Below are 19645 nucleotides of genomic sequence, written 5' to 3'. Positions count from 1 at the left end.
TTTTTTAAGTTCACAAAATCTTGTAGAATCATATTTTCTGAATCTCACATCATCACACAACATGGATCATATCCACCGATTATCTCTAATTTTATCCATTTTTATCCACAATCTTTCTTAGAAAGTGACATTAATTTGGCACCGAATCTTAATCAACAAGTTTACGCGTTAAAAATCTGCAGCTGTTTCCTGTTAATTACACGGTTTCAGCTTACCTCTCCTTTAAGCTATTGCTTAGCTTTGCTTTTAATAATTAATCATCTCTCTCCTTTCTTTAATTTTATTTTATAAACTATTTAATATCCAAAATGTACTGATTTAACTGATATAAATTCTTAAATTCAAGGCTTCTGAGTTCCTCGTCTCGTCTCACCTGTTAGTTTTTTTTTGTTTTAATTAATCGGCTGCGCCCTCATCAGCTTATTCTAATCAAGTCTATAAATACAATAACACTTCCCCATTGCCATTATCAGCATCATCAAACATGGCACCCACTTCTCTGTTGTCATTCTCATCCCCCTCAACTTCTCTTCTTTTTCATCCATTAACCACCTACGATGCTCCCTCCGCCTCCAGACTCCACCTTATTCCGTCCTCTAAAAGGCCATCTACCACCGGAGTTTTCGCCGCCAGAAAAGAGGCACATGACCAGAAATACAGTGGCCGGCTGGTGGACGTCAACCTGATTGTTCTTAGGAAAAGAATTCATGAGATGAAGATGGTGGAGAGGAACTATGAGCCTCCTTCTCATTGGATGGATTGGGAGAAGCGTTGTTTTACTAGCTATGATTCTTTCATTTGTGAAATGATGGGTGGTTTGCAATATCAGTTGATGAACACAAGGCCTAGCTTTGCTTTGGGGCTTATCTCTTTGGTAGCTTTGAGTGTTCCCATCTCATCGGCTTTTGTGTTTTCCAATTTTTTGGAATTCACTAAGATTGTGTTTGATGGAATTCTCCTTAGTTAATTGGTTTTGTAAATTTATGCTTTCTTTTGCTGGCCATTTCATTATTCTATATTCATTCATTGCAGGAAAATACAGATTCGTAACTGCAGAATTCATTGCAGGCTGCAACTTGAAAGCCTCTCGTTCCCACGGCGGCCTTCACATCCACCAAAACTTTTAACTTCTTAGCTCTGCTGCAGTAGACCTATACAAGAATTTTGATTCGAAATAATTAACATTACTTACAATTAACGAAACATCGACGAAAAAATAAATCATTTAAAAAGAAAAAGGCAGCTAGAGTTGGATGGAGGGAGCTCCCTTCAGTCCAAGACACGACAGCCATGACAGAACATAGCTCCTGCTTCGTTGGATCAAAAACACATCTCATTCACTGCTTACCATATGATGAGCTCTTGAACCAACGACTCAGCAGCTAAGTTTCAGGCTTCAACTGCCTTGGACTGGACAGAAGAGAGCTCCTTCTTTCCATGTAATACTCATACACAGACAGACTGCAAGCAATTTTCCACAACTTCTTATGGCCACCGTAGGAGATGAGGCTTAAGCAGCAAGCGGACGAGGAAGAAAAGAGGAGAAGGATGGAGTCATACATAGATGATAAAAAATAATTATTAAAATTTATTTAAATTATTTTTTTCTAAAATAAATGGTATTTAAATTTTAATTAATTACGTGATTAGTTAAAAGATTTATAAATGACTAAAAATTATTGGTATATTTAATAATAAGTATTTTATTTATAAATTTATTATTAAAATTATTAAATAAGATATATTGTGAATATTTAAATTGCATTCAAACAAGGGTAGTTAAAAGGGAAGCATCTAGTTACGAAAGTATAACTAGTTAGGGCAAAAACCAAAGGAACGTAACGAGAAAAGGGAAGCATTGTCGGAAGAAGACATAGATGTGGGAGATGAGTGGCAGTCTCAAACAGTAAAAAAATAGGGTGGGGAATATTACAGAACTGAAGAATCAGGGAGGAATTGTGCTATCTATCAATGTCTTTGTGTCTTGTCATTTCACTTGTTTTCAACCACAACACAGTTGGTCATGTTTTGTTTGTACAACAGGCCTGTAATTATAGTCCCCACTTCCCCTTCTCCTCCTCACATGCTCTCCCTATTTCCTTTTATTTACTTTTTTTTTCTATTTTCAAATGTATAATTTATTTTTTATTTTCACATTTTTACTAAAAAGTATAAAATAAGTTAATAATAGATTTTTATTTCACCACAATAATTTGAAAAAAAAAAAAAACAAAAGATTGAAATTTAATTTTCAATGATAGGAGAAAGACAAAATATAAATACCAATTATATGTTCCGGTTTGGATAGGACCAAAAGAACCAACCAAAGACCTTAATTTTTATTTTTATTTTTATATTTTGGTCTTTTTTAGGATCTGATCAGATTCTTCCGAGGGTTGGAGAAGATGTTAATGGGAGTCTCATGAATCTTTTCTCTGCAAAGACTCAACTGCTGTAAAACGTAAACCTTTTCCGTAAATCTTGAATTCTCTTCGTCTCTCTCTCTTACTGGAGTTGTCTTGACGGAACTCTCCGATCTGTAAGCTAGCTTTCTCTCTTCTTTAATTTTTAGTTTTATTGAACTCTTCTGTGGAGAAACAGATTTGTTTTCTTGCTTAATGGGTTGTTTCGATAAAATTCAGGAAACCCATGTTGCTTTTTTTCCCTTGACGGCCTGTGAAGAGCTTGCTGTTTGTTTGATTTGGCTATAGTTTTAATTCTAGGTGAACTTTTTTCTGAGTGCGTAGCTGTGCTATTTGATAGCTCAAGTTGCATTCGCTGTGATTCGGCTGTTCTGCTTGGCGATTAATTATATCCATATTGTAGAAGTTCTAATTTCTTAAATGGGTTGTTGAATTAATTATTTTCGTTTCAATTTTGTTTTTGTTTGATGCAGGAAGAAATATTTTTTCTTGATCTTCAAAGATTTGAAGACAAGATGACTGCTTTATTTGAAAACAATATGACCTCTAGTGGCGAAAATTTGGCAACTGCTATAGTGCCTTTGATGAAACTTATCTCGCTTACAATTATAGGATTGATTCTTGCACACCCAAAAAGCCAAATCATCCCCAAAGCAACATTTAAGCTCCTAAGCAAGTTAGTTTTTGCCCTGTTCTTGCCCTGCCTAATCTTCACTGAGCTTGGCGAAAGCATTACACTTGAAAACTTTGCTCTTTGGTGGTTTATTCCTGTTAATGTACTCGTTAGTACAATTATTGGTTTCTTTCTTGGGCTATTAGTTGTGGCTATTTGTAAACCGCCGCCACAATTTAACAGGTTCACCATCATCATGACTGCCTTTGGCAACACTGGGAATCTTTCTCTAGCAATTGTTGGATCTGTCTGTCATACTAAAGATAGCCCATTTGGAGCTCATTGCCACTCAAGGGGAGTGGCTTATGTCTCTTTTGCACAATGGGTTGCTGTAATTCTGGTCTACACACTTGTTTATCATATGATGGAACCACCGTTGCAGTTTTATGAGATTGTTGGGGAAGGGATTGAGATTGAGGAACAACGACCAGCTACTGATGTCAGTAGACCTCTCCTTGTAGAAGCTGAATGGCCAGGTATTGAGGATAAGGAAACTGAACATGCCAAGACTCCTTTCATTGCTAGAATTTTTAATAGCATCTCAAACCTATCACAAACCAATTTCCCTGATATTGATCTTTCTGGAGATGGTTCTGCAAACAGTCCCAGGTCCATTAGGTGTTTGGCTGAGCCAAGAGTTGTGAGGAGAATCCGTATTGTGGCAGAGGAAACTCCTATACGGCACATACTTCAACCTCCAACAATTGCTTCTTTATTAGCTATCATTATTGGAATGGTGCCTCAGCTAAAAGCTTTTGTATTTGGATATGATGCTCCATTATCTTTTATCACAGACAGTTTAGAGATTTTAGGTGGTGCTATGGTGCCTTCTGTTATGCTTATTCTTGGAGGCATGCTAGCTGAAGGGCCAAATGAGTCTACCCTCGGTCTTCGAACCACAATTGGAATATCTGTAGCTAGGCTTTTGGTGCTTCCTCTTCTGGGAATTGGCATTGTAGCATTGGCTGATAAGCTGAATTTTCTTGTACAGGGCGACTCAATGTACAGATTCGTGCTCTTGTTACAATACACAACACCAAGCGCTATTTTATTGGGAGCAATTGCAAGCCTGAGGGGGTATGCAGTGAAGGAGGCTTCTGCACTTCTCTTCTGGCAGCATGTCTTTGCTCTCTTATCCCTTTCCTTGTATATTGTGATCTACTTCAAATTACTTTCTTATATTTGAGGTATCCTTGTACTCTTACTCTCTGTCAGCATCCATCAGGTTTGCCGACCTCTCGCATTGAAAACTATGGATTTATTTGTTTGCTCTGTGTACTCTACTGGATAGTGTTGTTGATGAATGGTGCTTCCTGCAAGTTGATTTGCAGAATCTAAATATCACTTGTCTGTGAAAGCTTCCATGGTCATCCTGTTAGTGATGGTCACCGTATATAATTCTCACACTTCGTTTCAGGCAATTGCATTTAGATCTCTAATGAAGCTGTAGAAAAGCTAAACACATACCCCAAATTCATAAAGCTTTGTTTGGCTGTCAACCTTAGCTAAAGGGTAAGGCTTCCGTTGATTGATGGATGGTTGTGAATCTGTAGAGATGCAGTGGTTGTAACAGCTCGATCTAAGTTGACTTGTATATAAATTCAGATCTCACAGTTGTGTTTGCTTGTAAGAATACTAATGCAGCAAAGTTGAAGAGGCCATCCATTCCAGAAGATGGCCCATCATCACCCTTGCCTTAGCTGAAGGCTTTTAGCCCAGTGTTACCTAGAAATTAATGTAACATGAAAATTAATAAATAAAAAATATATGAGTTTTCAATTCAAAGCGTGACTGTCACAGGTGGGTTTTCATATTTTCCATATCTAAGCAAATAGTGACAGAATCCTAATTTAAATCATGTTTGAATAGGTAGCCAAGTTAAGGTCCTCAAATTCAAAGTATAGGGTAACTTCTGAGAGTAAATATTTAAATTTCAATTAGTTTTACCAATATACTACCTCTGTGTTAAAAATAAAAAGAATAATTTTATAATAATTTATTTAAAATATTCTCCAGATAATCATATTTTTTACATATTAATATTAAATAATTTTTTAAATTAATTTAATTTTAAAATAAAGATAAATTAGTTAATTTTATAAAAAAATCAGAATTTAATAGCATTTTACCCATTAAAAAAATAAAATTAACATAACTACGATAATAAAATTTTATATCGCATTTCTGAGAGGTTGCAAAAAATTCATCAACAGCAAAGGATGGTCAGTAATCAATATGACTCGGCCTCGGCTTGCCAATTTCCAATGCGAAGCCCATCAAGCTCCAACCTTGTCTCTGAGTCTTAGGCTGATGTTGCTTCCTTCTTTTCCACCTTCTCTGTTGATAAATTTCAATAACAAAAGTAAAAAATAATTTTAGAAAAGCAAACTAAAATTCATTAATTTAATCGAAAATAAATTTTTAAAAATATTTTCTTTTTAAACAATAATTTCATTATCAAACAATAATAATAATTATTTTTTATATATATAAAAATTGAAAGATACTTGAGATGACAAGTAATGAATAAACATGGAGCTAGACACGTTGACTTGCCAATAAAATGAGATTCTTTTAGCCAAAAGCGAAAGATAAAGGCAATGGCTTTTTATAATAGGGGTGATTTTGATATTATTCCAAAATCTTAGCATAGGATTAGGACGTGTTATTTGCTAATGTAGTAAAATCAAAGGAAAATCATCGAAACTGACAAATTTTTGTCTTCTTTTTTTGAGAATATGCGGAGAATCGTATTTTTTTTTTCTTCTCTAATTTGGATCTTGAAACGGAGGAGGAGCGGCCACGTTTATGCTTAGTTTAAGTTTCTTAAATTATATAAAAATATAATTATTTAAATTATAAAAAAATATTTAATTCTTTTATTGCATTTTAGTATAGATTATTTAATTTTATAATATTATAAAATAATAATTATAATAATATTTTACATTCATAAATTTAATCTGATAATAAATATATCTGAATAAATTTAAAAGATCTAATTCTACTATTCAATTATCAATTTCTATTTCAAATAATAATTTATAATTTTCAATTGCCTAAATGAATGTATTTTCACAAAACATTTACATCCTTATCAAATTCAATAATTACTAACTTTTATCTATTTTATTTTTTTATATATATATAAATTATTTTTTTAATTACATATATTTATTTATTTTAACAGAAACATATATTTATTTTATGAAATGTGTTTCGTATGGTCAATATTTATGAATTGAAGGTTGCTAAATATTTATATGTGACAAAATCACACAAACCAATTATTTTGTTCGGCCTACCATCCATTGGATTATTTGACAAAATATATTTAACAATTTTTTTATTATAAATTTAATTTTCACACCTTTTTCATCCCATTAATAAAAACTTAAATTTATTTTTACAGAGATTAAGTAATATAATTACACAATAAATTTTATTTAACATTTTTTAAATAACGAATTATTTTTATAATAATAAATATTATTTTTAATGTATTAAATAAAAATATATTCATAAATTAGTAAATATATTATTATTCATTAGATAGATCCCATCCCATAGTGGAATATATCCAGTATTTTTCAATTAAATTTATCTCAAAAGTTATCTACACAAGAAAAATATATAAATAACTAATTAATAAATTAATTAATTAATAAAATCGGAAGGAATCTGCTTTTCCCACCGCGGGAAGTACGCCAATTTTCCTTCCAATCAAAATTGCCGTTCCTTTGGAAAGGAAACCCTTTCCTTTCCTTTCCTTTCCTTTCCTTTGCTTTCTTTCCTCCCAGGACCACCACCACGCTTCCGTCGATCCTCTCCCTCTCCTCTATAAAACCCCACCCCATCCCTTCTTCTTCCCTACCCACAAACAAACCCTCTCTCTCTCTGTAATCTCTGCTCTCAGCCACACATAGAATCTAACCTCTGTCCTTCTCTCTCCCTCCCGCTTTCTTCTTCTTGTTTTTTTTTTTTTTTTACCCTGTTTTTATTTCAAACCGGAAAAATGGCTATTCCTTGTCCTCCTCTTATTGGATCAGAAAAGCTGTCCATGGAGGCAGGCCCCCTGTCTCCTCTCTCATCACCTCCCCGATTAGTCCTAACCCAAGACGAGCTTAAGAAGATTGCTGCTTACAAAGCCGTGGAGTTCGTCAAGTCCGGCATGGTTATTGGTCTCGGCACCGGCTCCACAGCCAAACACGCCGTCGACCGTATTGCTGATCTCTTGCACCAAGGCAAATTGAAGAACATCATTGGCATACCCACTTCCAAAAAGACACACCAACAAGCTTTATCTCTTGGTATTCCTTTATCCGATCTTAATTCCCACCCCAACGTCGATCTAGCAATCGATGGCGCCGACGAAGTGGACTCCGATCTCAATTTGGTGAAGGGCCGAGGTGGGTCTTTGCTTAGAGAGAAAATGATTGAAAGTGCTTGCACAAAGTTCGTAGTTATTGTGGACGAGTCTAAATTGGTATCACATATTGGAGCCAATGGGGCAATGCCGGTAGAGGTTGTGCCTTTCTGTTGGAAGTTCAGTCAAGAAAGGCTTCAACAGTTGTTTTATTACTCGGGTTGCATGGCCAAGCTGAGGAGTAATGGTGGTGAAAATGGTGAGCCTTTTGTTACTGATAATGGCAACTATATAGTAGACTTATTTTTTAAGAAGGATATTGGTGACTTAAGGGCTGCTAGTGATGCTATTCTGAGGCTACCAGGGGTTGTGGAACATGGAATGTTTCTTGGTATGGCAACTACTGTTATTGTTGCTGGTGAGCTTGGGGTCACTGTCAAGAACAAGTAGATTCAGATGGGTATTTAACAATTGCACTGAATTTTTTATGGGTTACAATCAAATTGGGAAATTTTGACTGGTTGTTGTTGTAACAGTATTGATACTATTCTGAGGAGATATCCTCCATTGGTTTTGGTCAGAAACTTTAGCAAGGAACGTTAGGAGCTTTTAGGATTTTGCTGGCGGCTGAATAATGAGCTTAATGTGTATCAGCTGCTATCTCATCTTCGGTTCAATGTAAAAATTACGTCTCTTTTTAATTGGATTCATCCATTTTGGTATATTTGAGTTGACTGGATTAGACTTTGTTTCAAATGTAGGATCTCTGTTTCTCTGTTCTATACAGTAAATTTAGCTCTGTTAATACCATCAGCATTCTGCAAATTTCATGTTTAAGTCCTCGATTTCAGATCGTAGGACCGGAAGTATGAGGTTGTGATCTTTACCATGGAACTGCAATGCCTCCCCTTTTTCTTCCTTCTTTTTGTGTTCCTCTTGCTTTACCTCTTAATGCTTGACTTGAATCCTAAAGGAGCTATCTTTTATTGCAAGAATGTAGCAGCAAGAGAACATATATGACGCTCACTTTTTGTTGAATACTCTGTAACTTTGGCGACCAATCCATATTCTGGAGAAATTTTCATTTGAAATGCCATGTTTGGGATCTTCTTAAAAAACAGATGGGAATTGGTTCACAATTCACATTTTGAGCTTAGAACTGGATGGAATCCCTGCTTCTGCTGTTTCAGTGACTTGAACAGGGAGATGCATGATCGAAGTTAATTTGACAATACCATAGTTATCTATTAATCCTGAGATTTCACAAGGTCCTTGACAATGTCTCTGTCAAGAAAGATTAATGAAATTTGCATCCTAATTAAGAATTGAGATTTTTTTTTTTGGTCATGGACTAATGCTGTCATTAGAAGATAAACATTGTATGTTCTGCTTAATAGTAGTGAATCTTTATATCGCATGTGTTTGTCAGCGTGACATTTCTTCGGAACTTGAAGGGAGTTGTAAGGAGAAGGTTGAAAAAGCAGGCACCACAAGTTTACAGAGGATAGTAACAGAGGCTTGATTAACATTGCAGATGTTCATACAAGATTCTGAGTGAGGTTTAATTAGACATTGCTTGGAAAGCAGAGTTGGACATTAAATCTTCTGCTAAACTTGTGAATTTGGTGAATAGGCTTAGCAACCGGCACTTGAGGTGCTGATAATGCAACTATGCAAGAACTGCTGAAACCCCACGAGGCATTTTTCCTTTTCTTAGCACTTGTAAGCATATTGATAGCTTCTAAAGAAACTAAGTCATTGAGCTATCCTAATTGTGTTAGTGTTATTTATCTGGAGTATTCAACTTCCTCTGAAGGACACATTGATTTCATGGTGCCAACACAACCATTCATTTACTAAAAAAAGGTTCCATGCCATTGCACCTCAAACAATATAGGCTAAGCTTTTGAAGGTCCAAATCAAAATAAAATGTAAAAGGCCCACAGCCCAAAACATAGAAACCCCAACTTTACAGGGAGAGGAGTGTTGTTTGGTATCTATAGTACGTGTTGATGTTTATCTTCATTTATTTATGTAAGTAGAGCTTTCAGCCAAGGAGACGACTAACATTATTGATGTTTCTGAAGACATTCTAGAGTACGTGTCTTAAACAAAGAGCTGAAATTTTACCAGAAAACTTTAAAATTCATCATCATTCAAGATTCTCATTTCTTCTTTGTCACCCATCTGCAAAGAAGATCTTCTCACTTCTTCTGGCCTGTTTCGTCCCTCTAGTATATCCCGCGAACGCCATGAACAACAAGCCAGTCATTCTCATACATATCTGGAAAGCTGACAGGGACTTCATTTAGCATCAAAATATCACCAGATCTGCTTATACGAATTTGGAACCCTTCCAAATATGTATCAAACACCACCCCATCATCGACAGTGACCAAATCCTTCCACAGAATCTTGCAGGGCACAACATGCCTGAGAAAGATTGAAGAGTAGCCATCCACATTACCCACAAAACCCTTCATCACTTCATCAACTGGAGCAAAGATTGTTAGGCTTGGCCGGTCCTTAAACCCCAATAACTGCAAATCAAGAAAAGAGGCAATAACAGAGTATCCATTTAATCTCAAAACCTCAGTAGCCTCTCTAAACGAATAAAAACTACCGCCGGCCTCGAAAGAACATCCAAGATTACTGCCAGTTCCTTGACTTTGCCTCGAAACCTCAAAATCTGGATCCAGAAACTTGTCAATCCCAAGAATAACCAATGACTCATAGTCATATATCGGCGAGCCATTAATCATTACGCCATTTAAAAAAATACCCTCGCCATCAGATGGCCCAGAAGTGACGATGAGCGTGTGATTGGCAAAGAGAGTGGGGATCTTGGAGCCAGAACCGAAGAATTTGAGGGACCTAAGGTGGAAAGGGAGAGGGCTAAAATGGAAAAGGAGGAGGGAAAGAGAGGGCTGGCCTGACCGAGCAAAGGCGGAATCAGAAGGAGCGAAGATGGTGAGAGATGGAGAGTGGGGTATCATAGAGCTGGATACGAGTTGCAGAGTAAGAGACATAGAAATGTAGCCGGAATTCGAGAGAATGTCGGAGGCTTCGAGGAGGGTTTCAATGGAAATAGAGGAGGAGACGGAGAAGAGCGAGAGGAAGAAGAAAGAGGATATCAGGAGCTTGTTGGCCATTGGAAGAGATTGATTTTGTTTAGACGTAAGTTGCAGAGGGAGCGAGAAGAAAATTTCAGGGACTAGGAGACGTCAAACGTGGTTATGGAGCGGAGGAAGGTTTTTGGCGGGAATAAAATGAAACGTGGAACATAATGATTGGTTAATATGCGGAGGGAATAAAAGTTGTTGATAGGCGGTTTTTACTGAATTACGGAAATGACCCTGATCGATAAACAGATTGATAATTATTCCTACTCCTAACTTAATAAAGATATATTTTTAAATATTAAAAATTTATTACAATTTTGAAAAATAGAAAAGCTAAGAATTTCAAGAACATTAAAAAAAAATACCAACAACAATTCCTAAAGAAATTAAAAAAATATATAATGAGGGCTATTGAGACCAATCAAATTCATACAAACCTAATAGAAATTCTCTTAAATTTATTTAGATTAATTTTTTATTAAAATCGAAAAAATTAATTAAATTAAATTGATTTAAAATTTTAATTTAATTTTTTATTTATTTTAATTTAATTTTTAATTTTATAAATTAATTCGATTTGTTTTTAATTAAAAAATTAAATTAAATCGATTAGTGATAATAATATATTATTTTTGATAATATAAAAAAATTAAATTATAATTAAAATTAAAATATTTTAATTAAATTTTAGAATATTAAAAATAATATGTAAAAAATAAAAAATCAATTAAGTAGTTGAATCGATCAAATTAAATTGAATCAAATTAAATCGGTTCGATTTAAATTGATTTCTATTCAAAATCAATTTGATTTAATTTTTATTAATACTAAAATTTTTTATTTTTAATTTTAAATCAAACCTGAATCCTGAATAGAAATCCAACAAATAATGTTTTGGATTATGATTTTTGAAGAAAAAAAAAAGAAAAAGGAAGAAATAAATCATATGTTGAAATGAGATTTGGAGCGTTGTATTCTATTTTAGATATTTTTTATGTTTCTTAATTAATAAATAATGTGTTATTGAAAAAATTATAAAATTTATATTTTTATTATAAAATTTATATTTTTATTATAAAATTACATATATTACTCTCAAGTGTGTTGATTTCACATCAATTTTGAGATAAAAATTTGTATTTATTATAAACATTTTAACCATTCCTCACGTTTAAACTAATTTTTCGATAAATTAAATTTAATCAAAATTTAATATAATATTAAAATTTCTTACTTATATTAAATTTTTTATAAATATTTTATATTTTAATATAATTTTAAAAAAATATTATAATTTCACATTGATTTAAAATAAGAGTAACGTGTGATTTAATTAATTTTTTTATTTTAAATTAATTCTTAGAATAAATTAGGCTTAACTCAAAAGTGTGTGATTTTGATTGATTTTGATTATTTGTTTTTTCCTATTTACTTGTGGTATTTTGCTTGGTTGGCTACTGCCAATTTGCCAATTGGATTGGGTTTTATTATTCTGTTTTATTGCATGATAAAAAAAAATTTATAATTAAAGAAATGCTTGAATTTTTTTAATTAAATAATAAAAAATATAGAAAAATAAAGACATTTTACAATATGTAAAGATAAGTAACAAAGATCCAAATGTAACAAGATCATATAACTTCTGGAGACAGCAGTCCATAGTCCAACTTGGAGACCCAAGCCGGCTGGCCAATAAACTCCACTCTTTCCTTTCTCTCTTTTTTTTTTCCTTCTTATATGAGTGAAGCTAAAAATCATGTTTTAATATAAAAATTTGTTTTTAATTATTAATTATATATGAAAAAAATATTTTTTGTCCCTAAGTTATAGCGTAATTAATGAATTTATCCCTCTATTTTTAGAATCCAACTATCCTCTATGTTTAGAATTCAACTATCTGAAATTTAATTTCATCAAAATTAGAAATTTTTCTATAAAAAATGCCGTTAGTTATAAAAAAAATGACCGAACTATCCTTTTAGAACCCAATACTTTAGTCCCTGAAATTTAATTCTTATAAATTTATAACTCCCTCTCTCAAGAAATTGAAGGAAAAAAAATATATTTTTATCCCTAAAATATTATATAATTAACAGATTTATCTCTCTATTTTTTCGAATTCAATATTTTAATTTCTGAAGTTTAATTTTATCAAAATTCAAGGAAGAAAATCTCAAAACTCAATTTTCATAAATAAATAAAAATTTTAATAAATTTAAGATTCAAATTCAGCAAAGATAATAAAAATTTAAATATATAAATTTAAATTATTAAAAATAAAAAATTAAAATTCAATAAAAATTATTTTTGTGATGCTGCTCGTCGTTGTTGATCACTGCTCGTAATTTGAAAAATTTATTAAAATGTTTCTGATATTTTAAAAAATCTACTAGTTAGTCTTTCCGTTAATTTTAGTCGTTAAATATTATAAAAAATCTAAAATACCCCTGATATGGAGGGACTAATTAGTAAACTTTTTAATAATTTGAGTGATCAACTAATAATTTTTTCGAAATTATAGGGATTAAATAATAAAATGGTTAGTGATAAAATTAATAGAGAAATTAACTAGTAGACTTTTTAAAATATCAGAGACATTTTAATATATTTTTTAAAATTGAGAGACTAAATAGCGAGTTTTTTCATATTATAAAGACTAAAAAGTAAATTTTTTATTTTATTATTAATAAGGGTATTTTTGAAATTATATTTATTGTCTTTTCTTTAATTAAATAAAAATCATTGACTTATGAGTGAGTTTGAATTTTGATAAAATTAAGGGTAAATTGTAATTTAGTCTCTCTGGTTTAGTGAAATTCAACCTTTCATCCCTATGTTTTAAAAAACCTTTAATTTGGTCACTGTGGTTTTTAAAAACTATGCCATCAGTCCCTCCGTTAGATTTTCAGTTAAATCACCCGTTTATTTTAACTAAAAAGACTAAAATACCCATTCTCTCTCCTTCCTCTTCCTCTTCTTCTTCTTCTTCCCGATCTCCTTCTTCTTCTTCTTCTTCTTCTTCTTCTTCTTCTTCTTCTTCTTCTTCCCTTTTCCGATCTCCTTCTTCTTCTTCTTCCTCTTCTTCTTCTTCTTTCTCCTTCCCGATCTCCTTCTTCTGCTTCTTAAAATTTTCTCTGAGTGCACTAGTTCCCTTTTATTTTACTGTACTTTTTCTTTGTGCTTCATTGTGAAAAAAATTTTCTTAAAATTTATTGTTAATAACAGATTTTTATTTATGATATGCTATGCTCTTGTTGCAACATCTTTCTCTTGCTTAAAGAATTAGGAGGTAATGTCATTTTCTGTTCTAACAGAAACCAAATGTTCATCATTAGCAAAGACTGAACTGGGGAATCAAAAAGATCAATTAAGCAATGGTACTCTGAATGCTTGTGTAATACCCGGCTAGAGTCCGGCATCGGCATTCTACTTTCCGATTGAGTTTCGGATGTCGGACATTTCTAGAAGGGTTCGATTTATGTTTTTTCTCAAATGTTTTGATATGTTCATTAAGTTTTAAGCATAAGGCAATGAGTTTTTGACTAAAATGAACCAAGGCAGAAAAGCTAGGTTCGGCCGCCGAAGTTGAGATTCGGCCGCCGAACATGCATGGCTTTCGGTTTCACGTGTGGCCGCCGAAGGTGGTCTGGCCAGCCACCTATAAATGGCCCTCAGTCGGTTGAAAGGATAAGGCACGCCGCTTCCTTTCGATTTCTGAGGTGAGACTCTGTCTTTCTTGAGGTTTTATCATGTTTTCATCAAATCATGCAAAAGTTTGATTAGTTGTTCGTTATTTTGAAGGTTTTAAGCTTAAAAACTCAAAGTTGTGAAGTTTGGAGAGTTTGAAGGAAAGTTGCTCCAAAACTCCACGTTAGGATCCTTCATCTACTTGGTTTCAAGAGGTAAGTGAAGATCCTGAGCTTGTTTTTATGTTTTCTGAAGGTTTTATGGGGTTTATGGAGAGAGTTGCATAAATAGGTTAAAAAGAGAGTTTTTGATGATTTGGTAAGGAAAGCTTGTTTCTGTGTTGTTTGTGTTATGTGTTTGGGGTTTTCAGGTAGTTTTTGACCCCTTGGAGCATATACATAAGTGTATGCAAGTTGAGGAATTGAGGTGGTTGAGTTGGAGTGAGTTTGGTGCATTTGGCGAGAGGCAGGGCAAGTTTCTGCCCTGCTGATGAACTCAGGTTCGGCAACCGAAGGTACATTCGGCCGCCGAACCCCTGAGGAGGTGTGAGGAGGTGGCTTCGGCTGCCCAAGCTTGCCCCCGAGCTTTTGGACTTTCGGCTCTGGAGGGAAGTTCGGCCGCCAAAGGTGCCGCCGAAGGTTAGAGACTTTCGTCTCTGGAGTGCCTTTTGGCCTCCGAAACTTGCCCCCGAAAGGGTTCGGCAGCCGAAAGTGGAAGTTCGGCTGCCGAAGGTGCATGAGTTTCGTCTCTGGAGAGGACTTTCAGCCGCCGAATCTGCCGCCGAAAGTGTTCTGTCCAGCTTTTCTTTTGCATGCTTTGCATGAGTTTTAGAGTGAGTTTAAGGGGATTCTTGGGGAATTTAACAGAGTTGTTCATAAGCTAGTTTGGTCCCTCATTTGAGTCTATCTGTATAGGTACAAACCAGAGGAACCAGAGAGAGCAGCAGTGAGTACTGCTCTAGAGTTTTCAGAGCCTGCAGAGTCAGTCCAGTTAGCCAGAGGTGAGTGGAACTAAACTTAATGTTTTTAATGTGGAACTACAATGCTTTTATCATAGTTCATGCATCATGAGTATATAGTAGGTTGTTTGCATTAGAATCCACGAATATGCTGCATTGCATAGTTATTTGTTGATGTGGGTAAATGCTGAATGATCCAATAGTCTCAGACAGGAAGTCCAGGAGCCTTTGACTACGCCCTGGCAGGTATAGAGAAGTCCAGGAGCCTTTGACTACACCCTGGCAGGTATATAGTAAAGTCCAGGAGCCTTTGACTACGCCCTGGCAATGGTAAGTACAGAGGTGTTATATACACATATACATATATGACAGGAAGACCAGGTGCTCGATTCTACGCCCTGGCACAGAGTTACTGGGACTATGTGGTGACAGGTTTACTCTTGATGTGGATTGTCTGTGTTATGACACATTCCATGAGATCATATTGTAATGAGATGTTTTACTGTTCTACTCACTGGGCTATAGAGCTCATCCCACTCCCTTAACCCTAGTTTTGCAGGTTCAGTGTACAGTGTAGAGAGGAGATCAGCAGAGTACCAAAAAGAGTAAAGAGAAGTGTAATAGTGTAGAGTGGACATGTAATATGAAAGAGATGTAATAGTTGTGTATAAAGTTAGAAATGTGCTTGACTTAGTGATGTTTGTTTTGTACATTGTAATACCCGGCTAGATTCCGGCATCGGAATCCCTACCTTCCGGCGGAATCTAGGGTGTTGGATCTCTCTAGAAGGGGTAAAATGTGTTTTCTAAAAATATTTTTAGAAGATTTTAAGGGTTTTAATTGAAGGAAAATTGAGTTTTGAAGAGAAAAGACCAAGGAGGCATTTGCCAGGTTCGGCCGCCGAAAGTGAAGTTCGGCCGCCGAACATGGAAAGGCTTCGGGAGTGCTTTTGGCCTCCGAAAGTCTTGTTTGAACGAGCCAAGGTTCGGCCGCCGAAAGTCAAGTTCGGCCGCCGAACATGCATGAGTTTAGGGGGCACGTTAGGCCGCCGAAGGAGGTTTAGTCGGCCACCTATAAAAGGCCCTCAGACCGAAAATGGGAGAGTTTTCTCCCCATTCTCGTGCTCAGGTGTGTTCATGTCCTCCTTAAGTCGTTTTCATGCTTTTTCTTCAATCCTTCACGTTTTTATGAGTTTTATGTGGATTTTGAAGAGTTTGTAAGCTTGGATAGAAGTTTTTGGAGCTTGGGGTTTCAAGGAGTTGATTCCTCCTATTTCCGAGCTAGGGTCGCACAAATCCTCGATCTTCAAGAGGTAAGTGGAGATCCAACCCTTCTTCCATGTTTTATGAAGTTTAAGTAAGTTTTAATGAGTTTTGATGGTTGAGTATGGGTAGATATGCATGTTTAAGGATTATGTGGATTTTGTGCCAATGTATGTTATATGTATGGTTACATGATGTTTTGTTGGGGTTTTAAGTAGTTTATGCCCCTTTATGCATGTGGGAGTGAGTATGCATGTTTGGGAGAGAGTATGTAAGGATTTGGGGTGTTTTGAGTTTGGTTTGTGGCTTGGCAGAATCGGACCTGTCGTCCAGAGGGGACCAGGTTCGGCCGCCGAAAGGAGTTTCGGCCGCCGAACCTGCATGGGAGGCAGTCTTTCGGCTGCCAAACGTGCCCCCGAAGGCTGAGTTTCGTTTCTGTCCTGGGATTTCGGCCGCCGAACCTACCGCCGAACCTACTCGAGTTTCGTCTCTGGAAGGGACTTTCGGCCGCCGAAGGTGTCCTGTCCAGCCGTTTCTTGGGTGTTTTCTATGCATGTCTTGGTGATGTTTAGAGGGGTTTTTGGGAGTTTGTCTATGAGTTGTTTAGAGCGTGTTTGGCACCTCATTCGAGTCCTCTTGTGTAGGATCGGATCAGAGGCGAGGTGTTTAGCTCCAGTGTGAGTCGGCCCAGAGTTAGCTGAGCAGAGGCTTCAGGTGAGTAGAACTAACTTAATCTTTTATTTTAAGAAAATCAAATGTCTAAAGCATACTCATGCATCATGTTTATATGTAATAGGATGTTTGCACTAGTTTCACGAATATGACGCATTGCATAAATTGTTGATTATGATGTGATAAGTTGGGTGGACCAAGGCGACCTCAATAGCCCGTAAGTCTGTCATTGCGTCTTGGTCAGTCGGGCAAGTACATGTAGGAAAGCCCCATGAGAGCTCCTTCGGGGCCTAGTATTGACAGAGGGAATGTTGGGGTCATGTCTAACCCTGAGGGTAAGGAAATGTTGAGAACCCTCTAAAATCACCCGCGAGAGGAAGAGAATTGCTAGCGTGAACTCAAGCGGGAGTGACAGACTTGTTGTTTAATAGTTGTGATATGGCGCATTTCATGGAAGCATGTAATTAATGAACTGTTTTTCCTTGTTTCTACTCACTGGGCTTTGTAGCTCATCCCTTTCCCCTAACCCCAGTGTTGCAGGGCCAGAGTTTGAGCAGAATGAGCTATAAGAAGTCAGATGGTAAAGCCAAGAGTAAGGAAGAGTTATGTAATAGCATAGCATAGTTTGTATATGTTTTTGGGATGTACTGTAAGTGGATGTAAAGTCCAAGTGATGTTATGTTTTGTTTGTATGCTTGACTAGTATGGTTAGTGGACATGATTGTAAAGAGTAAGTTATGATGTATATGTAAAGGTTATGAATGGAAAGAACTATGTTGAAAAGAGATAGAGTAAAGTTAAGAAAAACCTAGTAATGTCATGTGGATGTCATGAATGGATAGAGTAGTGCTTTGCCCTAAGTGTTGGGTTAATCCCTAGGTTTATGCATGATCTTCCTAAAATGTTTTATGAAAGGTTTTCATGATGTGAAATGTTTTAATGTTACGAGTTTTGAACGGCCGTAAGGGAAGAAAGGGTTTCAATCCCTTGACCCAAAGCGGACGTGGTTTTAAACTTAGCTTGATGACCCATCTTGTATGAGGTTCTATGTTTTCATGCATAGGTCAAGCCAAGTTAAGGAAAACGAGTTTAAGGGTTTATCTGAAAAAGCTTAAGTTTTCACGAACAGTTTGATCATGTATGGGATTAGACCAGAGGTTTAGCATGTCTAGTGGCTTGCTATGGGTCCCGGCGGCCTTAAGCCGATCTGGATCCTAGCGCCGGTAGCGGTCCGGATTTCCGGGTCGTTACATACATGATCTGTATCTGTATAGATGTTTTACTGTATGTGAAAAACCAGGCTTAACAGGTATGAGTTAACCCATCTAGAGCAAGCTCTAGTCAGGGGTACAGCGTACAGAGTACAGAGTACAGAGTATAGAGCACAGAGATAGTGCATGCACAGGTTAAGCCTTAGTTCAGCAAAGAGTTTTTATTTTCACAGAAAATGTATGATCATGTATGACAAGTACAGGTACACAGAGAGTATAGCAGGCTTGCTACGGGTTGTAATACCCGGCTAGAGTCCGGCATCGGAATTCTACTTTCCGATGGAGTTTCGGATGTCGAAAGTCTCTAGAAGGGTTAGAGTGATGTTTTGCTAACATGTTTTGATATGTTCATAAGTTTTAAAGCATAAGGAAAGAGTTTTTGAATGAAATGAACCAAGGCAGAAAAGCCAGGTTCGGCCGCCGAACATGCATGGCTTTCGGTTTCACGTGTGGCCGCCGAAGGTGGTCTGGCCAGCCACCTATAAATGGCCCTCAGTCGGTTGAAGCGGTAGAGCACCATTTCTTTCACTTGCTGAGGTGAGACTCTGTCCTTTGTGAGTATTTGTTCATGTTTTCATCCAATCTTGCAAAGATTTGATTAGTTTTGATGATCTTTTGAAGGTTTTCAACTAAAAACTCAAAGTTGTGAAGTTTGGAGAGTTTGAAGAAAAGTTGATCCAAAACTCCACGTTAGGATCGTTCAGCTTCTTGGTTCAAGAGGTAAGTGAGGATCCTGAGCTTGTTTTTATGTTTTCTGAAGGTTTTATGGGGGTTTATGGAGAGAGTTGCATGAATAGGTTAAAAGAGAGGGTTTGATGATTTTGTATGTCTAGCTTGTTTCTGTGTTGTTTTTGTTGTGTGTTTGGGGTTTTAAGGTAGTTTCTGCCCCCTTTGAGCATATACATAAGTGTATGCAAGTTGAGGAATTGAGGTGGTTGAGTTGGAGTGAGTTTTGTGCATTTGGCGAGAGGCAGGACAAGTTTCTGCCCTGCTGATGAACTCAGGTTCGGCAGCCGAAGATACATTCGGCCGCCGAACCCCTGAGGAGGTGTGAGGAGGTGACTTCGGCTGCCCAAGCTTGCCCCCGAGCTTTTGGACTTTCGGCTCTGGAGGGAAGTTCGGCCGCCGAAGGTGCCGCCGAAGGTTAGAGACTTTCGTCTCTGGAGTGCCTTTTGGCCTCCGAAACTTGCCCCCGAAAGGGTTCGGCAGCC

General features: G+C 36.1%; 4 protein-coding genes across 4 annotated transcripts; 3 read left to right on the top strand and 1 right to left on the bottom strand.

Moving 5' to 3' along the window:
• The first annotated feature begins 316 nt into the window (after positions 1-316).
• Positions 317-991, top strand: LOC110600313. Its single transcript, XM_021737133.2, has one exon. The coding sequence runs from the start codon at positions 485-487 to the stop codon at positions 965-967; it is 483 nt and encodes a 160-aa protein (XP_021592825.1). The 5' UTR covers positions 317-484; the 3' UTR covers positions 968-991.
• Positions 992-2302: 1311 nt separating this feature from the next.
• LOC110600125 (protein PIN-LIKES 2) lies at positions 2303-4448 on the top strand. Its single transcript, XM_021736873.2, has 2 exons — positions 2303-2539; positions 2897-4448. Exon 2 carries the CDS (start codon positions 2939-2941, stop codon positions 4280-4282), a length of 1344 nt encoding a protein of 447 aa, XP_021592565.1. The 5' UTR covers positions 2303-2539; positions 2897-2938; the 3' UTR covers positions 4283-4448.
• A 2442-nt stretch (positions 4449-6890) lies between these two features.
• Positions 6891-8160, top strand: LOC110631008 (probable ribose-5-phosphate isomerase 2). The gene has a single exon (XM_021778695.2). The coding sequence runs from the start codon at positions 7112-7114 to the stop codon at positions 7910-7912; it is 801 nt and encodes a 266-aa protein (XP_021634387.1). The 5' UTR covers positions 6891-7111; the 3' UTR covers positions 7913-8160.
• Positions 8161-9507: 1347 nt separating this feature from the next.
• Positions 9508-10727, bottom strand: LOC110631007 (putative fasciclin-like arabinogalactan protein 20). The gene has a single exon (XM_021778694.2). It carries the CDS (start codon positions 10612-10614, stop codon positions 9694-9696), a length of 921 nt encoding a protein of 306 aa, XP_021634386.1. The 5' UTR covers positions 10615-10727; the 3' UTR covers positions 9508-9693.
• Between the last annotated feature and the right edge of the window lie 8918 nt (positions 10728-19645).

Source organism: Manihot esculenta, chromosome 14 (assembly GCF_001659605.2).
Source record: "Manihot esculenta cultivar AM560-2 chromosome 14, M.esculenta_v8, whole genome shotgun sequence".
NCBI lineage: Eukaryota > Viridiplantae > Streptophyta > Magnoliopsida > Malpighiales > Euphorbiaceae > Manihot > Manihot esculenta.
This window is presented reverse-complemented; position numbering and strand designations above follow the sequence as displayed.

Coding starts and splice junctions, on each gene's coding strand:
- LOC110600313 (XM_021737133.2), top strand. CDS start 485: ATGGCACCCACTTCTCTGTTGTCATTCTCATCCCCCTCAACTTCTCTT.
- LOC110600125 (XM_021736873.2), top strand. CDS start 2,939: ATGACTGCTTTATTTGAAAACAATATGACCTCTAGTGGCGAAAATTTG.
- LOC110631008 (XM_021778695.2), top strand. CDS start 7,112: ATGGCTATTCCTTGTCCTCCTCTTATTGGATCAGAAAAGCTGTCCATG.
- LOC110631007 (XM_021778694.2), bottom strand. CDS start 10,614: ATGGCCAACAAGCTCCTGATATCCTCTTTCTTCTTCCTCTCGCTCTTC.